The sequence below is a fragment of the Cherax quadricarinatus genome, chromosome 21, assembly GCF_038502225.1.
Source record: "Cherax quadricarinatus isolate ZL_2023a chromosome 21, ASM3850222v1, whole genome shotgun sequence".
Classification (NCBI taxonomy): domain Eukaryota; kingdom Metazoa; phylum Arthropoda; class Malacostraca; order Decapoda; family Parastacidae; genus Cherax; species Cherax quadricarinatus.
Window position 1 is genome coordinate 22,693,082 of NC_091312.1, and position 19,420 is coordinate 22,712,501.

Genomic DNA, 19,420 nt, shown 5'->3' on the forward strand with positions numbered 1-19,420 from the left:
ACACACAATGCAAACACATGTAACAGAGGCACACTTAATATAGCACAAGAACAGTAACTGTGATGATGCAAGTGGTACTGGAGTAGGTGATGGCGTAGAAGGTGATGGTGTAGGTGTGGATGGTGGTGTAGGAGGTGACGTTGGTGTGGGTGGTGTAGAGGGAGACTATGGAGGTGGTGTAGAGGGTGATGCTGGTGTAAAAGGTGTAGAGGGTAGTGGTGTAGAAGGTGAAGTTGGTGTAGAGGGTGGAAGTGTAGAGGGTGAAGTATAGGTGGTGGTGTAGAGGGCAGGGACGAGGTGCGGTAAACAGCACCTCGCATCATCTTCCAAGAATGTAGCAACTACCCCAGCACCAACTCTGACATTTAAACTCTGGCACCAACTTTCTATACTTTCTACTTTCCCCTATATGAAGAAAGTTGATCCCTGGTCTAGTTTTTACGGGGTGCACACTTCTTAACATCTGGCGTGCTCATAAATGGCATGGCTCAGTCTTAACACTGGTGTGGCTCAGCCTTAACACTGGTGTGGCTCACTCTTAGCACTGGTGTGGCTCAGTCTTAACACTGGTGTGGCTCAGTCTTAACACTGTTGTGGCTCAGTCTTAACACTGGTGTGGCTCAGCCTTAACACTGGTGTGGCTCACTCTTAGCACTGGTGTGGCTCAGTTTTAACACTGGTGTGGCTCAGTCTTAGCAATGACGTGGCTTAGTCTTAACACTGGTGTGGCTCAGTCTTAACAATGACGTGGCTTAGTCTTAACACTGGTGTGGCTCAGTCTTAACACTGGTGTGGCTCAGTCTTAACAATGACGTGGCTTAGCATTAACACTGGTGTGGCTCAGTCTTAACAATGACGTGGCTTAGTCTTAACAATGACGTGGCTCAGTCTTAACACTGGTGTGGCTCAGTCTTAACAATGACGTGGCTCAGTCTTAACACTGGTGTGGCTCAGTCTTAACAATGACGTGGCTTAGCATTAACACTGGTGTGGCTCAGTCTTAACAATGACGTGGCTCAGTCTTAACACTGGTGTGGCCCAGTCTTAACAATGACGTGGCTTAGCATTAACACTGGTGTGGCTCAGTCTTAACACTGGTGTGGCTCAGTCTTAACAATGACGTGACTTAGCATTAACACTGGTGTGGCTCAGTCTTAACAATGACGTGGCTTAGTCTTAACACTGGTGTGGCTCAGTCTTAACAATGACGTGGCTTAGCATTAACACTGGTGTGGCTCAGTCTTAACAATGACGTGGCTTAGTCTTAACACTGGTGTGGCTCAGTCTTAACACTGGTGTGGCTCAGTCTTAACAATGACGTGGCTTAGTCTTAACACTGATGTGGCTCAGTCTTAACAATGACGTGGCTTAGTCTTAACACTGGTGTGGCTCAGTCTTAACAATGACGTGGCTTAGCATTAACACTGGTGTGGCTCAGTCTTAACAATGACGTGGCTTAGTCTTAACACTGGTGTGGCTCAGTCTTAACACTGGTGTGGCTCAGTCTTAACAATGACGTGGCTTAGTCTTAACACTGATGTGGCTCAGTCTTAACAATGACGTGGCTTAGCATTAACACTGGTGTGGCTCAGTCTTAACAATGACGTGGCTTAGTCTTAACACTGGTGTGGCTCAGTCTTAACACTGGTGTGGCTCAGTCTTAACACTGGTGTGGCTCAGTCTTAACAATGACGTGGCTTAGTCTTAACACTGGTGTGGCTCAGTCTTAACAATGACGTGGCTTAGTCTTAACACTGGTGTGGCTCAGTCTTAACAATGACGTTGCTTAGTCTTAAAACTGGTGTGGCTCAGTCTTAACACTGGTGTGGCTCAGTCTTAGCAATGACGTGGCTTAGTCTTAACACTGGTGTGGCTCAGTCTTAACAATGACGTGGCTTAGTCTTAACACTGGTGTGGCTCAGTCTTAACAATGACGTGGCTTAGTCTTAACACTGGTGTGGCTCAGTCTTAACAATGACGTGGCTTAGTCTTAACATTGGTGTGGCTCAGTCTTAACAATGACGTGGCTTAGTCTTAACATTGGTGTGGCTCAGTCTTAACAATGACGTGGCTTAGTCTTAACATTGGTGTGGCTCAGTCTTAACAATGACGTGGCTTAGTCTTAACATTGGTGTGGCTCAGTCTTAACAATGACGTGGCTTAGTCTTAACATTGGTGTGGCTCAGTCTTAACAATGACGTGGCTTAGTCTTAACATTGGTGTGGCTCAGTCTTAACAATGACGTGGCTTAGTCTTAACATTGGTGTGGCTCAGTCTTAACAATGACGTGGCTTAGTCTTAACATTGGTGTGGCTCAGTCTTAACAATGACGTGACTTAGTCTTAACATTGGTGTGGCTCAGTCTTAACAATGACGTGGCTTAGTCTTAACATTGGTGTGGCTCAGTCTTAACAATGACGTGGCTTAGTCTTAACATTGGTGTGGCTCAGTCTTAACAATGACGTGGCTTAGTCTTAACATTGGTGTGGCTCAGTCTTAACAATGACGTGGCTTAGTCTTAACATTGGTGTGGCTCAGTCTTAACACTGGTGTGGCTCAGTCTTAACACTGGTGTGGCTCAGTCTTAACACTGGTGTGGCTCAGTCTTAACAATGACGTGGCTTAGTCTTAACATTGGTGTGGCTCAGTCTTAACACTGGTGTGGCTCAGTCTTAACACTGGTGTGGCTCAGTCTTAACACTGGTGTGGCTCAGTCTTAACACTGGTGTGGCTCAGTCTTAACATTGGTGTGGCTCAGTCTTAACACTGGTGTGGCTCAGTCTTAACACTGGTGTGGCTCAGTCTTAACACTGGTGTGGCTCAGTCTACATAAGAACATAAGAACGAAGGAACACTGCAGAAGGCCTACTGGCCCATGCGAGGCAGGTCCAAGTCTCCTACCGGCTTAAGCCAATGCACCCAACCTAGTCAGGTCAGGTCACATTGACTTAAGGGAGGAACACGGCAACCGACCTGTTAGCACAAGCTATCAGGTCTAACTCACACCCACCCACATCTACTCATGTATTTATCCAACCTATTTTTAAAGCTACACAACGTTCTGGCCTCTATAACGGTACTTGGGAGTTTGTTCCACTCATCCACAACTCTATTACCAAACCAGTACTTTCCTATATCCTTCCTGAATCTGAATTTTTCCAACTTAAAACCATTGCTGCGAGTCCTGTCTAGGCTAGATATTTTCAGCACACTATTTACATCCCCTTTATTTATTCCTGTCTTCCATTTATACACCTCAATCATATCCCCCCTAATTCTACGTCTTTCTAGAGAGTGCAGTTTCAGGGCCCTTAGTCTATCCTCATAGGGAAGGTTTCTGATACATGGGATCATCTTTGTCATCCTCCTTTGTACATTTTCCAGAGAATTTATATCCATTCTGTAATACGGTGACCAAAACTGTGCAGCATAATCTAAATGAGGCCTAACCAAGGATGTATAGAGTTGAAGAACAACCTGAGGACTCCTATTATTTATGCTTCTTGATATGAAGCCAAGGATTCTATTAGCTTTATTGCGAACACTTATGCACTGTTGTCTTGGTTTCAGATTACTGCTAACCAGAACTCCTAAATCTTTTTCGCAATCCGTAATATTAAGATCTACATTATTTAGTTTATATGTGGCATGGTTATTGTCCTGTCCAACATTTAGAACTTTGCATTTGTCTATATTAAACTGCATCTGCCACTTCTCCGACCACTGCATCAGTCTATTCAAATCTTCCTGGAGTGCTCGAATGTCCTCGTCAGAATGAATTCGACGGCCTATTTTGGTGTCATCGGCAAACTTGCCGATGTCGCTCTTTATGCCCTCATCTATGTCGTTTATGTAGATTGTGAACAGCAGGGGGCCCAACACTGACCCCTGTGGAACACCGCTCGTGACGCTTCCCCACTCTGATTTCTCCCCATTTATGCAAACTCTCTGCTGCCTATTTGTCAACCATGCCTCTATCCAGGAAAAAATTTCTCCTCCTATTCCATGTGCTTTAATTTTCCTCAATAGTCTCTGATGTGGGACCCTGTCAAAAGCCTTACTGAAGTCCATATACACAATATCATATTCATTACCATGATCTACCTCCTCAAATACCTTAGTGAAAAAAGTTAATAAATTCGTAAGGCAGGAACGCCCCTTTGTAAAACCATGCTGAGATTCGTTGATTAATTTATGCTTTTCAAGATGGCTACGAACTGCCTCGGCAATTATTGTTTCCATAAATTTTCCCACTATGGAGGTTAGGCTTATTGGTCTATAGTTCGAAGCTAAGGACCTGTCACCTGTTTTGAAAATAGGTATCACATTTGCCATTTTCCACTTATCTGGCACCATGCCAGTTTGTAGTGATATGTTGAAAAGATTAGCCAAAGGTGTGCTAAGCTCCTCTTTACATTCCTTTAGAACCCTTGCATACAGTTCATCAGGGCCTGGGGATTTGTTAGGTTTTAATTTATCTATTTGCCTAAGGACCATGTCACTTGTGACTCTAATAGTGCACAGTTTATTATCGTCCTGTTCTACATAATTTATCATTACTGGAATATCGCTGGTATCCTCCTGTGTAAAAACTGAGAGGAAGTATGTGTTAAAAATTCTACACATTTCCTTATCACTGTCAGTGAGCTGACCCGAGGAACTTTTGAGTGGGCCTATCTTGTCCCTGATCTTACTTCTGTATACCTGAAAGAATCCTTTTGGGTTAGTCTTCGATTCTTTTGCAACTTTAACCTCATAATCTCTTTTTGCTTTTCTAATTCCCTTTTTTATTTCTCTCTTTAACTGAATATATCGATTTCTTAATTGCCCCTCTCCTCTTTTGATTTGCCTATATATGCCTCTCTTTTGACCAATCAGATATTTTAATCTATTGTTCATCCATTTAGGATCATTTTTGTTTGATCTGATTTCCCTATTTGGAACATAATTTGACTGAGCAGCTAGAACTATGCCCTGGAAAGCATCATATCGGCAACCATCACCACCTACCTGACCCTTAGTCAGGTCATTCCAGTTCAGCCCACCTAAGTAATTTTTCAGTCCTATGAAATCAGCCAAGCGAAAGTCAGGGACGGAGACTTGATTGCCATTATTAGGGGAATTCCATGATATATTAAAACTGAGTGATTTGTGATCACTCTCCCCAAGCTCATCATTAACCTCAAGATTATTAATTAGTGTTTCCCTACTGGCAAGAACCAAGTCAAGGAGGTTATTTCCCCTAGTTGGCTCTGTCACAAACTGTTTTAAAAAACAATCCTGGATCGTATCAAGAAAGTCACCCGACTCTAAATTTCCTGTCAAATTGCTCCAGTCAATCTGTCTATAGTTGAAATCTCCCATTAGCACAACATTTTCGTATGTAGATGCCTTACGAATTTCGTCCCATAGAAGTTTACTGCACTCCCTATCAAGATTTGGGGCCCTGTAAATCACACCCAAAATTAGTTTTTCTCGGCCCTCGAGAAGCTGTAACCAAACAGATTCAGTGGCTGATGCTTCTAATTTAATATCTTGTCTAACACAACAATTTAAATTGTCTCTGACATACATCGCTACTCCACCACCTTTCCTGTTGACCCTGTCAGTGTGGAATAATTTATAGCCTTGTATGTGACATTCAGAGGGCATCTCTCTATCTTTCAGATTGAGCCAGGTCTCTGTTCCCCTTTGTTTGCTGACCTGTTCTATTGTCTTTATTTATAACTTCATGCTGAATGCCTTTTATACATTTACTGTTTCCAACCCTAGTGTTGCAACCTGCTTGTTCCCCACACACACCCATACCTCTATCTTCCATCAGTTTAAAATCATAGGCATTTCACCAATGGCCTTCTCAATCGAGTCTGCAAGTGCTACCACCCCTGACCCAGAGAGATGTACCCCATCCCTTGCATACATATCATGTTTGCCATAAAAGTTGTTCCAGTTGTCAATGAATGGGATTGCAAGTTCCTTGCAGTATCTGTCTAGCCAGCAATTTACACCAATTGCCCTAGACAACCATTCATTTCCTACTCCCCTTCTAGGCAAGATGCTACATATGATTGGGATCCCTCCCTTAGACTTAATGAAATCTATAGCTGACCTGTACTTATCTAGCAGCTCTTCTCTCCTACCCTTCCCAATATCATTTCCACCAGCACTGAGACAGATAATGGGCTTGTTCCCATTACCTGACATGATATTATCCAGCCTGTTGACAATGTCCCCAACACCAGCTCCAGGGAAGCACACTCTATCTCTCATCATCGTGGCTTAGCATTAACACTGGTGTGGCTCAGTCTTAACAATGACGTGGCTTAGTCTTAACACTGGTGTAGCTCAGTCTTAACAATGACGTGGCTTAGCATTAACACTGGTGTGGCTCAGTCTTAACAATGACGTGGCTTAGTCTTAACACTGGTGTGGCTCAGTCTTAACACTGGTGTGGCTCAGTCTTAACAATGACGTGGCTTAGTCTTAACACTGGTGTGGCTCAGTCTTAACACTGGTGTGGCTCAGTCTTAACACTGGTGTGGCTCAGTCTTAACACTGGTGTGGCTCAGTCTTAACAATGACGTGGCTTAGTCTTAACACTGGTGTGGCTCAGTCTTAACACTGGTGCGGCTCAGTCTTAACACTGGTGTGGCTCAGTCTTAACAATGACGTGGCTTAGTCTTAACACTGGTGTGGCTCAGTCTTAACACTGGTGTGGCTCAGTCTTAACACTGGTGTGGCTCAGTCTTAACACTGGTGTGGCTCAGTCTTAACAATGACGTGGCTTAGTCTTAACACTGATGTGGCTCAGTCTTAACACTGGTGTGGCTCAGTCTTAACACTGGTGTGGCTCAGTCTTAACAATGACGTGGCTTAGTCTTAACACTGGTGTGGCTCAGTCTTAACACTGGTGTGGCTCAGTCTTAACACTGGTGTGGCTCAGTCTTAACACTGGTGTGGCTCAGTCTTAACAATGACGTGGCTTAGTCTTAACACTGGTGTGGCTCAGTCTTAACAATGACGTGGCTTAGTCTTAACACTGGTGTGGCTCAGTCTTAACACTGGTGTGGCTCAGTCTTAACAATGACGTGGCTTAGCATTAACACTGGTGTGGCTCAATCTTAACAATGACGTGGCTTAGTCTTAACACTGGTGTGGCTCAGTCTTAACAATGACGTGGCTTAGCATTAACACTGGTGTGGCTCAGTCTTAACAATGACGTGGCTTAGTCTTAACACTGGTGTGGCTCAGTCTTAACAATGACGTGGCTTAGCATTAACACTGGTGTGGCTCAGTCTTAACAATGACGTGGCTTAGTCTTAACACTGGTGTGGTTCAGTCTTAACAATGACGTGGCTTAGCATTAACACTGGTGTGGCTCAGTCTTAACAATGACGTGGCTTAGTCTTAACACTGGTGTGGCTCAGTCTTAACACTGGTGTGGCTCAGTCTTAACAATGACGTGGCTTAGCATTAACACTGGTGTGGCTCAGTCTTAACAATGACGTGGCTTAGTCTTAACACTGGTGTGGCTCAGTCTTAACAATGACGTGGCTTAGCATTAACACTGGTGTGGCTCAGTCTTAACAATGACGTGGCTTAGTCTTAACACTGGTGTGGCTCAGTCTTAACACTGGTGTGGCTCAGTCTTAACAATGACGTGGCTTAGCATTAACACTGGTGTGGCTCAGTCTTAACAATGACGTGGCTTAGTCTTAACACTGGTGTGGCTCAGTCTTAACAATGACGTGGCTTAGCATTAACACTGGTGTGGCTCAGTCTTAACAATGACGTGGCTTAGTCTTAACACTGGTGTGGCTCAGTCTTAACACTGGTGTGGCTCAGTCTTAACAATGACGTGGCTTAGTCTTAACACTGGTGTGGCTCAGTCTTAACACTGGTGTGGCTCAGTCTTAACACTGGTGTGGCTCAGTCTTAACACTGGTGTGGCTCAGTCTTAACAATGACGTGGCTTAGTCTTAACACTGGTGTGGCTCAGTCTTAACACTAGTGTGGCTCAGTCTTAACACTGGTGTGGCTCAGTCTTAACAATGACGTGGCTTAGTCTTAACACTGGTGTGGCTCAGTCTTAACACTGGTGTGGCTCAGTCTTAACACTGGTGTGGCTAAGTCTTAACAATGACGTGGCTTAGTCTTAACACTGGTGTGGCTCAGTCTTAACACTGGTGTGGCTCAGTCTTAACACTGGTGTGGCTCAGTCTTAACAATGACGTGGCTTAGTCTTAACACTGGTGTGGCTCAGTCTTAACACTGGTGTGGCTCAGTCTTAACACTGGTGTGGCTCAGTCTTAACACTGGTGTGGCTCAGTCTTAACACTGACGTGGCTCAGTCTTAACACTGGTGTGGCTCAGTCTTAACACTGGTGTGGCTCAGTCTTAACACTGACGTGGCTCAGTCTTAACACTGGTGTGGCTCAGTCTTAACACTGGTGTGGCTCAGTCTTAACACTGGTGTGGCTCAGTCTTAACAATGATGTGGCTTAGTCTTAACACTGGTGTGGCTCAGTCTTAACACTGGTGTGGCTCAGTCTTAACACTGGTGTGGCTCAGTCTTAACAATGACGTGGCTTAGTCTTAACACTGGTGTGGCTCAGTCTTAACACTGGTGTGGCTCAGTCTTAACACTGGTGTGGCTCAGTCTTAACAATGACGTGGCTTAGTCTTAACACTGGTGTGGCTCAGTCTTAACACTGGTGTGGCTCAGTCTTAACACTGGTGTGGCTCAGTCTTAACAATGACGTGGCTTAGTCTTAACACTGGTGTGGCTCAGTCTTAACACTGGTGTGGCTCAGTCTTAACACTGGTGTGGCTCAGTCTTAACACTGGTGTGGCTCAGTCTTAACACTGGTGTGGCTCAGTCTTAACACTGGTGTGGCTCAGTCTTAACACTGGTGTGGCTCAGTCTTAACACTGGTGTGGCTCAGTCTTAACACTGGTGTGGCTCAGTCTTAACACTGACGTGGCTCAGTCTTAACACTGGTGTGGCTCAGTCTTAACACTGGTGTGGCTCAGTCTTAACACTGACGTGGCTCAGTCTTAACACTGGTGTGGCTCAGTCTTAACACTGGTGTGGCTCAGTCTTAACACTGGTGTGGCTCAGTCTTAACACTGGTGTGGCTCAGTCTTAACACTGACGTGGCTCAGTCTTAACACTGGTGTGGCTCAGTCTTAACACTGGTGTGGCTCACACATTCTATTCACCAACTGTACAACACAGTTTCCTGTTTTCTACATATTCTTGTTAAACCTCTCTCTCTCTTTCACACACACACACACACACACACACACACACACACACACACACACACACACACACACTGGTGTGGCTCAGTCTTAACACTGGTGTCTACCTGGAGGGCACTCAGGGGATCAACGCCCCCGCGGCCCGGTCCACGACCAGGCCTCCCGGTGGATCAGGGCCTGATCAACGAGGCTGTTACTGCTGGCCGCACGCAATCCAACGTAGGAACCACAGCCCGGCTGATCCGGCACCGTCTTTAGGTGTCTGTCCAGCTCCCTCTTGAAGACAACCAGGGGTCTTCCCGCAATGCCCCTTATTGCTGGTAGGAGGCTGTTGAAGTCTTGGGCCCCGGACACTTATTGTTTTCTCTTAGTGTACCAGTGACGCCCCTACTTTTCACTGGGGGATATGTTGCATCGCCTGCCAAGTCTTTTGCTTTCCTATGGAGTGATTGCTGTGTGCATATTAATAAGGACCAGTCCCTCCAGAATCTTCCAGGTGTAGATTATGATATATATCTCTCGCCTGCGCTCTAGTGAGTACAAGTCAAGTGCTTCCAGTTCTCCCAGTAGGTAAGGTGTTTGATGGAACTTATACGTGCAGTAAAGGTTCTCTGTACATTCTCTAGCTCTTCAATTTCACCTGCCTTGAATGGGGATGTTAATGTACAGCAGTATTCCAGCCTAGAAAGAATAAGTGATTTAAAAAGGATCATCACTGGCTTAGAATCTCTTGTCTTGAATGTTCTCATTATCCATCCTATCAGATTCCTAGCAGATGTGATAGTGGCACTGTTGTGGTCCTTGAAGGTGAGGTCTTCGGACACTACCACACCCAGGTCCTTCACATTACTTTTCCGCTCTATTGTGTGATTGGAGTTTGTAGTATACTCAGTCCTAGTTATTATTTTCTCCAGTTTTCCATAACGAAGTAGTTGGAATTTGTCTGTACAACACAGTATCCTGTTTTCTACATATTCTTGTTAAACCTCTCTCTCTCTCTTTCTCGCTCTCTCTCTCACACACACACACAGATATACTGTTGCTACTGGAGTTTAATCGAAACAATTACGTCATGCAAATTTGAGACAGAGAGAAGACCAGACATGGAGTACAGCATGAGAGGTGAGAAGCTGTAACTACCACTCGAGGGAAAATATCCTGGAGTGAACATTACATCCAACATATCGTCGGAGGAACACGCAGACCGCAAAGCATCGGCAACATATGCAAGGTTAGAAAAAAAGTGAATGTAAATATCGTGTCGAAAATATCTAACCAAGACAAAACTAGAAGCAATAGATTTAATGGACAAATTTATATTTAGAAACGATACAGGGAAGTACTGATTTAGAGAGTTGTAGATAAGAGGAACAAACTCCCATGTAACTTTATACCTCTGGTATACCTTTGATGAGTTTCGAGGGTATATGAATGGGTATGACGGATATATGAATGGGTATGACGGGTATATAGTGAATTGACCCTGCCTAGCATGGGTCAACTGGCTCTGTATATGACATGTCTGAGTATCCAGCACCAGCGTGGGGCCCACACCTAGTTTTACACATTCTGAATCTTGAGGTGAATCACAAGAGACGTTAGTGGTGAATTTTGGGAACGATTCAGATTCTAGATGAGCACCATACACAGTTGCCAGAGTAGGTATGATATGACACGAAGCCTGAACTCGATAGAATCAGCCGGTAAACAGTTAAAAAGTTGAGCTGGGAGTTATGACTCGACCCCTGGCAAACAACCAGGTGAGCACAACTAATGGTTCCCGGGAAGGGAGAGTAAATGAGGCACGCATTTACAAACAGATGAAGCAACACTAGCAACGAGCCACAAACAGATGACGCAACACTAACGAGCCACAAACAGATGACGCAACACTAACAACGAGCCACAAACGGATGACGCAACACTAACAACGCCTCATATTATGGTTTAAATCATTCACATACATTACACAAATTCACGAAACGGCCCACGTAACGCAAACACACCGCGATCATTGTGCTTAATGGATGCAAATATTTGAGGGTGATTCACAGAATGACCCGACCTGAACAAACATTCCCACCCACCTACGCTCACTAGTTAAATATATACCCCACAATATTTAACATTAACTCTAGAAATAGGTCAACAACAAATCCTATTAGCAGGTGATACGGTTGAGCAGGTGGGATATTGGGCAGGTGGGATAGTTGAGCAGGTGGAACGGTCCAGCAGGTGTAAACGTGTTCCCGTCTCCTGAGAGAATGCTGATATGGTCTGTGCAGGGAACGCTGATTTGATCTGTGCAAGGAATGTTGATCTGGTCTGTGGTTTACACGGAGGGCACTGACCTAGTCAATGTAGTACAAGGAGGGAAGTGTTGACCTGGTGTATGCAGTAACACGGAAGGAAGTGCCATTATAATAATGGTAGACAACATCGTCAAGTAGATAAGTAAGACAGAAGTCCAGAGGTCATACTGCAGCTTTATACATAAGAACATAAGAACATAAGAACGAAGGAACACTGCAGAAGGCCTACTGGCCCATGCGAGGCAGGTCCAAGTCTCCTACCGGCTTAAGCCAATGCACCCAACCTAGTCAGGTCAGGTCACATTGACTTAAGGGAGGAACACGGCAACCGACCTGTTAGCACAAGCTATCAGGTCTAACTCACACCCACCCACATCTACTCATGTATTTATCCAACCTATTTTTAAAGCTACACAACGTTCTGGCCTCTATAACGGTACTTGGGAGTTTGTTCCACTCATCCACAACTCTATTACCAAACCAGTACTTTCCTATATCCTTCCTGAATCTGAATTTTTCCAACTTAAAACCATTGCTGCGAGTCCTGTCTAGGCTAGATATTTTCAGCACACTATTTACATCCCCTTTATTTATTCCTGTCTTCCATTTATACACCTCAATCATATCCCCCCTAATTCTACGTCTTTCTAGAGAGTGCAGTTTCAGGGCCCTTAGTCTATCCTCATAGGGAAGGTTTCTGATACATGGGATCATCTTTGTCATCCTCCTTTGTACATTTTCCAGAGAATTTATATCCATTCTGTAATACGGTGACCAAAACTGTGCAGCATAATCTAAATGAGGCCTAACCAAGGATGTATAGAGTTGAAGAACAACCTGAGGACTCCTATTATTTATGCTTCTTGATATGAAGCCAAGGATTCTATTAGCTTTATTGCGAACACTTATGCACTGTTGTCTTGGTTTCAGATTACTGCTAACCAGAACTCCTAAATCTTTTTCGCAATCCGTAATATTAAGATCTACATTATTTAGTTTATATGTGGCATGGTTATTGTCCTGTCCAACATTTAGAACTTTGCATTTGTCTATATTAAACTGCATCTGCCACTTCTCCGACCACTGCATCAGTCTATTCAAATCTTCCTGGAGTGCTCGAATGTCCTCGTCAGAATGAATTCGACGGCCTATTTTGGTGTCATCGGCAAACTTGCCGATGTCGCTCTTTATGCCCTCATCTATGTCGTTTATGTAGATTGTGAACAGCAGGGGGCCCAACACTGACCCCTGTGGAACACCGCTCGTGACGCTTCCCCACTCTGATTTCTCCCCATTTATGCAAACTCTCTGCTGCCTATTTGTCAACCATGCCTCTATCCAGGAAAAAATTTCTCCTCCTATTCCATGTGCTTTAATTTTCCTCAATAGTCTCTGATGAGGGACCCTGTCAAAAGCCTTACTGAAGTCCATATACACAATATCATATTCATTACCATGATCTACCTCCTCAAATACCTTAGTGAAAAAAGTTAATAAATTCGTAAGGCAGGAACGCCCCTTTGTAAAACCATGCTGAGATTCGTTGATTAATTTATGCTTTTCAAGGTGGCTACGAACTGCCTCGGCAATTATTGATTCCATAAATTTTCCCACTATGGAGGTTAGGCTTATTGGTCTATAGTTCGAAGCTAAGGACCTGTCACCTGTTTTGAAAATAGGTATCACATTTGCCATTTTCCACTTATCTGGCACCATGCCAGTTTGTAGTGATATGTTGAAAAGATTAGCCAAAGGTGTGCTAAGCTCCTCTTTACATTCCTTTAGAACCCTTGCATACAGTTCATCAGGGCCTGGGGATTTGTTAGGTTTCAATTTATCTATTTGCCTAAGGACCATGTCACTTGTGACCCTAATAGTGCACAGTTTATTATCGTCCTGTTCTACATAATTTATCATTACTGGTATATCGCTGGTATCCTCCTGTGTAAAAACTGAGAGGAAGTATGTGTTAAAAATTCTACACATTTCCTTATCACTGTCAGTGAGCTGACCCGAGGAACTTTTGAGTGGGCCTATCTTGTCCCTGATCTTACTTCTGTATACCTGAAAGAATCCTTTTGGGTTAGTCTTCGATTCTCTTGCAACTTTAACCTCATAATCTCTTTTTGCTTTTCTAATTCCCTTTTTTATTTCTCTCTTTAACTGAATATATCGATTTCTTAATTGCCCCTCTCCTCTTTTGATTTGCCTATATATGCCTCTCTTTTGACCAATCAGATATTTTAATCTATTGTTCATCCATTTAGGATCATTTTTGTTTGATCTGATTTCCCTATTTGGAACATAATTTGACTGAGCAGCTAGAACTATGCCCTGGAAAGCATCATATCGGCAACCATCACCACCTACCTGACCCTTAGTCAGGTCATTCCAGTTCAGCCCACCTAAGTAATTTTTCAGTCCTATGAAATCAGCCAAGCGAAAGTCAGGGACGGAGACTTGATTGCCATTATTAGGGGAATTCCATGATATATTAAAACTGAGTGATTTGTGATCACTTTCCCCAAGCTCATCATTAACCTCAAGATTATTAATTAGTGTTTCCCTACTGGCAAGAACCAAGTCAAGGAGGTTATTTCCCCTAGTTGGCTCTGTCACAAACTGTTTTAAAAAACAATCCTGGATCGTATCAAGAAAGTCACCCGACTCTAAATTTCCTGTCAAATTGCTTCAGTCAATCTGTCTATAGTTGAAATCTCCCATTAGCACAACATTTTCGTATGTAGATGCCTTACGAATTTCGTCCCATAGAAGTTTACTGCACTCCCTATCAAGATTTGGGGCCCTGTAAATCACACCCAAAATTAGTTTTTCTCGGCCCTCGAGAAGCTGTAACCAAACAGATTCAGTGGCTGACGCTTCTAATTTAATATCTTGTCTTACACAACAATTTAAATTGTCTCTGACATACATCGCTACTCCACCACCTTTCCTGTTGACCCTGTCAGTGTGGAATAATTTATAGCCTTGTATGTGACATTCAGAGGGCATCTCTCTATCTTTCAGATTGAGCCAGGTCTCTGTTATAGCAATAATATCTATGTTTCCTGCACTTGCAATTAATCTTAGCTCATCTATCTTATTTCTAACACTCCTGCTATTAGTATAGTAAACCTTAAGGGAGCTAGTCCCTTGCTGCCCTCTGCTGCCCCCCTTTGTTAGCTGACCTGTTCTATTGTCTTTATTTATAACTTCATGCTGAATGCCTTTTATACATTTACTGTTTCCAACCCTAGTGTTGCAACCTGCTTGTTTCCCACACACACCCATACCTCTATCTTCCATCAGTTTAAAATCATAGGCATTTCACCAATGGCCTTCTCAATCGAGTCTGCAAGTGCTACCACCCCTGCCCCAGAGAGATGTACCCCATCCCTTGCATACATATCATGTTTGCCATAAAAGTTGTTCCAGTTGTCAATGAATGGGATTGCAAGTTCCTTGCAGTATCTGTCTAGCCAGCAATTTACACCAATTGCCCTAGACAACCATTCATTTCCTACTCCCCTTCTAGGCAAGATGCTACATATGATTGGGATCCCTCCCTTAGACTTAATGAAATCTATAGCTGACCTGTACTTATCTAGCAGCTCTTCTCTCCTACCCTTCCCAATATCATTTCCACCAGCACTGAGACAGATAATGGGCTTGTTCCCATTACCTGACATGATATTATCCAGCCTGTTGACAATGTCCCCAACACCAGCTCCAGGGAAGCACACTCTATCTCTCATCTTCTTATTCCTATTACAAAAAGCACGGTCAATATATCTTACCTGAGAGTCACCAACCACAAGAATGCGCTTACCTTCATTAGCAGGGGCAGTAGTACCCTTACCTTCACTGGCCACTGAAGTACATTCATCCTGGAGAACAGAGAAGCGATTTCCTACCTTCAGATCTTCACTCTTAACTTTCCTTACTCTGATGCGCCTCCCATTACTGTGAACAACTCGCCACTTGCAGCAGGTGCTGGGCTGCACCTCACTGCTGGTAGCTGTTGCTACCTCCCCAACTACAGCCTCCTCACAGCGAGAGACAGACTGCACCTCACTGCTAGAAGTCTCATTCCCCACAACTCCAGCCACCTCACACTCTCTCCCAGACCCATTGAGGTGGACCTTCAGCCTCCTAATCTCCTCCTGGAGAAGCAAGACCTCCTCCTTCAACTCTCCAACCTCAGTTTTTAAAACACTGCAGAAGCAAGCCATGCTTTGTAACCGTCCACGCTAATCCCCAAAGCAGCTCAGGGTCTGTGACCTCACGTGACGACTGACCACTGACATCATTAGTAAGGCCTCACCTAGATTATGCAGCTCAGTTCTGGTCTCCATATTACAGAATGGACATAAATTCGTTAGAAAACATCCAGCGTAGGATGACTAAATTAATACATAGCATTAGAAATCTTCCTTATGAAGAAAGATTGAAGACTCTTAAGTTACATTCACTTGTTAGACGAAGAATGAGGGGAGACCTGATCGAAGTGTATAAGTGGAAGATAGGTATTAATAAAGGGGATATTAATAAGGTCTTGAGGATGTCTCTCCAAGAGAGAACCCGCAGTAATGGATTTAAATTAGATAAGTTTAGATTTAGAAAGGACATAGGAAAGTATTGGTTTGGAAATAGGGTAGTTGATGAGTGGAACAGTCTACCTAGTTGGGTTATTGAGGCTGGGACTTTGGGTAGTTTCAAATTTAGGTTGGATAAGTACATGAGTGGGAGGGGTTGGATTTGAGTGGGACTTTCACATCAGAGCTTATTTCTTGGGTGGCATTGAAAATTGGGTTGGGCAAATGTGTTGTTGGTGGGATGAATTGCAAAGGACCTGCCTAGTATGGGCCAACAGGCCTCCTGTAGTGTTCCTCCTTTCTTATGTTCTTATGCTTATGACACGTGTGTAACGAAACGTTTCGCTCACTTCCTATGGAGGGAAGCGTTCAAGTACCTCATGAAATGGGAAGCCGCTAGTCTGTTAGTGTTTTCAGAGGCAGCCATGACAACAGTAGCTAACACAGTGATACAAGACACAGAAGGGGTTCAACATCTCTGGAATTCTAACACAGTGGTGCACTACTCACTACTCTCGGTGCCCGGCCATAGTGAAACTCGAAATTCTTCTAAGGTACTCACCAAGATGATTTTATCTCCAAGACACAGCTGTCAGGTAATACCGTGGCCCCACCCTCGCACCACACACTATCGCTACTTGACCTGACCTCTCCCTCTCTTTGCCTCACCCCACCTTTCTCCACTATTTTAACACTATAAACTATATTGGCAAAGTTCCTAGGGGTGAAACAGTTCCTCAATAAATATCCTAAGCGCTGGAAATGTGTCTACCCAACAGATAACATGAATGGAAGTTAAACCGTTAAAAAAGCTTGGTAAATGTTGGAAAGCTTTTCTTTAAGGTAATGTAGTAGAAATGTAGAAGTGACTGCTGGACAGGATAAAAGACATATCTTTGATGATTTTTTTTTTACTACAGTAGCCCGGCCTTGGACCAGGCCATACATACGGGAAATGCAACAACGTTAAGAGAGGCTCAATAGCTGAAGCTCATCCCTTTCCAAAGCTAGAATAGGTAATTAGAAACTGGTAATAACCTACGTAAATAAGGAAAACTCACCTCGTTGTCGCCTCTCCGTCCAGCCCTATAAAGACCATGTTACCCAGCAACGCAGGAATAAAACTTTTCACTCCGCTTGGTCTTTTCCACGAGTGTTCGTCCGCCAGTGTTTACGAGAAGGGATGTGGTGTGGCACGCGGTCCACTCACGCACTGGGGATGGTGGGTGGGATTGAGAGAGAGAGGGGAGGGGAGGAAGGAGAGATGGATGGAGGGAAGGTCTCAAAGCAGGGGTGAGGGAGGGAAGGGGGCTCACTGTACAAGGGAGGAGTGTCTTACACACTTATCAAGGGACAGTGGCGTCACTAGGCTCTCCCACCAGCCACATACGCATTTATCGCTACACTCAAAACATTTATAATGTACAGATCTAAACAGGACTCAATGAATCGATCATTACTACATTTAGTGTTTGGCGTATTATGAGTGCGGCTGGCGTAGTAAACGTGTACTCCCTGCCGTATAGCGCGTATGAGAGCACCGGTGTTGTGGGTGTGAGGGCGCTCCTGACCCTGCCCTGTACAGACACCAACTAACACACCAACAGCAGCCTCGAGTAAATTACTTCCAGACACGACCTACAGTCATCGTAACTCAAGTTGGCGGCATTCAAATTTCGCGGCCCAGCTTAAAACGCCTCAAAAACCTTACGCTCCGATCAGCCTGGAAAGTGAGGTGTTGAAATGCGTGTGCTGGAGTCAAGCTCTGTCTAGCCGGGTAGATTGGACAGTATGGCATTACTGTTATAAGATTTTGACGAAGACATTATGTGTGTGTGTGTGTGTGTGTGTGTGTGTGTGTGTGTGTGTGTGTGTGTGTGTGTGTGTGTACTCACCTATTTGTACTCACCTATTTGTGGTTGCAGGGGTCGAGTCACAGCTCCTGGCCCCGCCTCTTCGCTGATTGCTACTAGGTCCTCTCTCTCCCTGCCCCATGAGCTCTATCATACCTCGCCTTAAAACTATGTATGGTTCCTGCCTCCACCACATCACTTTCTAGGCTATTCCATGGCCTGACTACTCTATGACTGAAGAAATACTTCCTAACATCCCTTTGATTCATCTGAGTCTTCAACTTCCAATTGTGACCTCTTGTGTCTGTGTCCCATCTCTGGAACATCCCGTCTTTGTCCACCTCGTCTATTCCGCGCAGTATTTTATATGTCGTTATCATGTCTCCCCTGACCCTCCTGGCCTCCAGTGTCGTCAGGCCGATTTCCCTCAACCTTTCTTCATAGGACAATCCCCGTAGCTCTGGGACTAGTCTTGTTGCAAACCTTTGCACTTTCTCTAATTTCTTGACGTGCTTGACTAGGTGTGGATTCCAAACTGGTGCTGCATACTCCAGTATGGGCCTGACGTAGATGGTGTACAGAGTCTTAAACGAATCCTTACTGAGGTATCGGAACGCTATCCGTAGGTTTGCCAGGCGCCCGTATGCTGCAGCAGTTATCTGATTGATGTGCGCCTCAGGAGATATGCTCGGTGTTATACTCACCCCCAGATCTTTTTCCTTTAGTGAGGTTTGCAGTCTTTGGCCATCTAAACTATATTGTGTCTGCGGTCTTCTTTGCCCTTCCCCAATCTTCATGACTTTGCATTTGGCAGGGTTAAATTCAAGGAGCCAGTTGCTGGACCAGGCTTGTAGCCTGTCCAGATCTCTTTGTAGTCCTGCCTGATCCTCGTCCGATTCGATTCTTCTCATTAACTTCACATCGTCTGCAAACAAGGACACTTCTGAGTCTATCCCTTCCGTTATGTCGTTCACGTATACCAAGAACAGCACAGGTCCTAGGACTGACCCCTGTGGAACCCCGCTTGTCACAGGCGCCCACTCTGACACCTCGTCGCGTACCATGACTCGTTGTTTCCTCCCTGTCAGATATTCTCTGATCCATTGCAGTGCCTTTCCTGTTATGTGTGCCTGGTCCTCTAGCTTTTGCAGTAACCTCTTGTGAGGAACTGTGTCGAAAGCCTTCTTGCAGTCCAAAAATACGCAGTCGATCCACCCCTCTCTCTCTTGTCTTACTTCTGTCACCTTGTCATAAAACTCTAGTAGGTTTGTGACACAGGATTTTCCTTCCCTGAAACCGTGCTGGTTGTCAATTATACACTTGTTTCTTTCCAGGTGCCCCACCACTCTCCTCCTGATGATCTTCTCCATGACCTTGCATACTATACACGTTAGAG

The 19,420-nt window shown here is 44.4% G+C and overlaps 1 protein-coding gene across 3 annotated transcripts in view; it reads right to left on the minus strand.

Annotated features, from left to right (window-relative positions):
• The window catches only part of bru1 (bruno 1), a 507,347-nt gene extending 489,586 nt beyond the window's left edge, over positions 1-17,761 (minus strand). For 2 of the 3 annotated variants that reach the window (XM_070087294.1, XM_070087290.1), the window contains exon 1: positions 17,233-17,761. In XM_070087294.1, coding sequence (XP_069943395.1) covers positions 17,233-17,270 — 38 coding nt within the window. In that variant the 5' untranslated portion in view covers positions 17,271-17,761. The remainder of the gene's footprint in view (positions 1-17,232) is intronic. The other variant, XM_070087297.1, reaches the window with a different exon arrangement.
• Between the last annotated feature and the right edge of the window lie 1,659 nt (positions 17,762-19,420).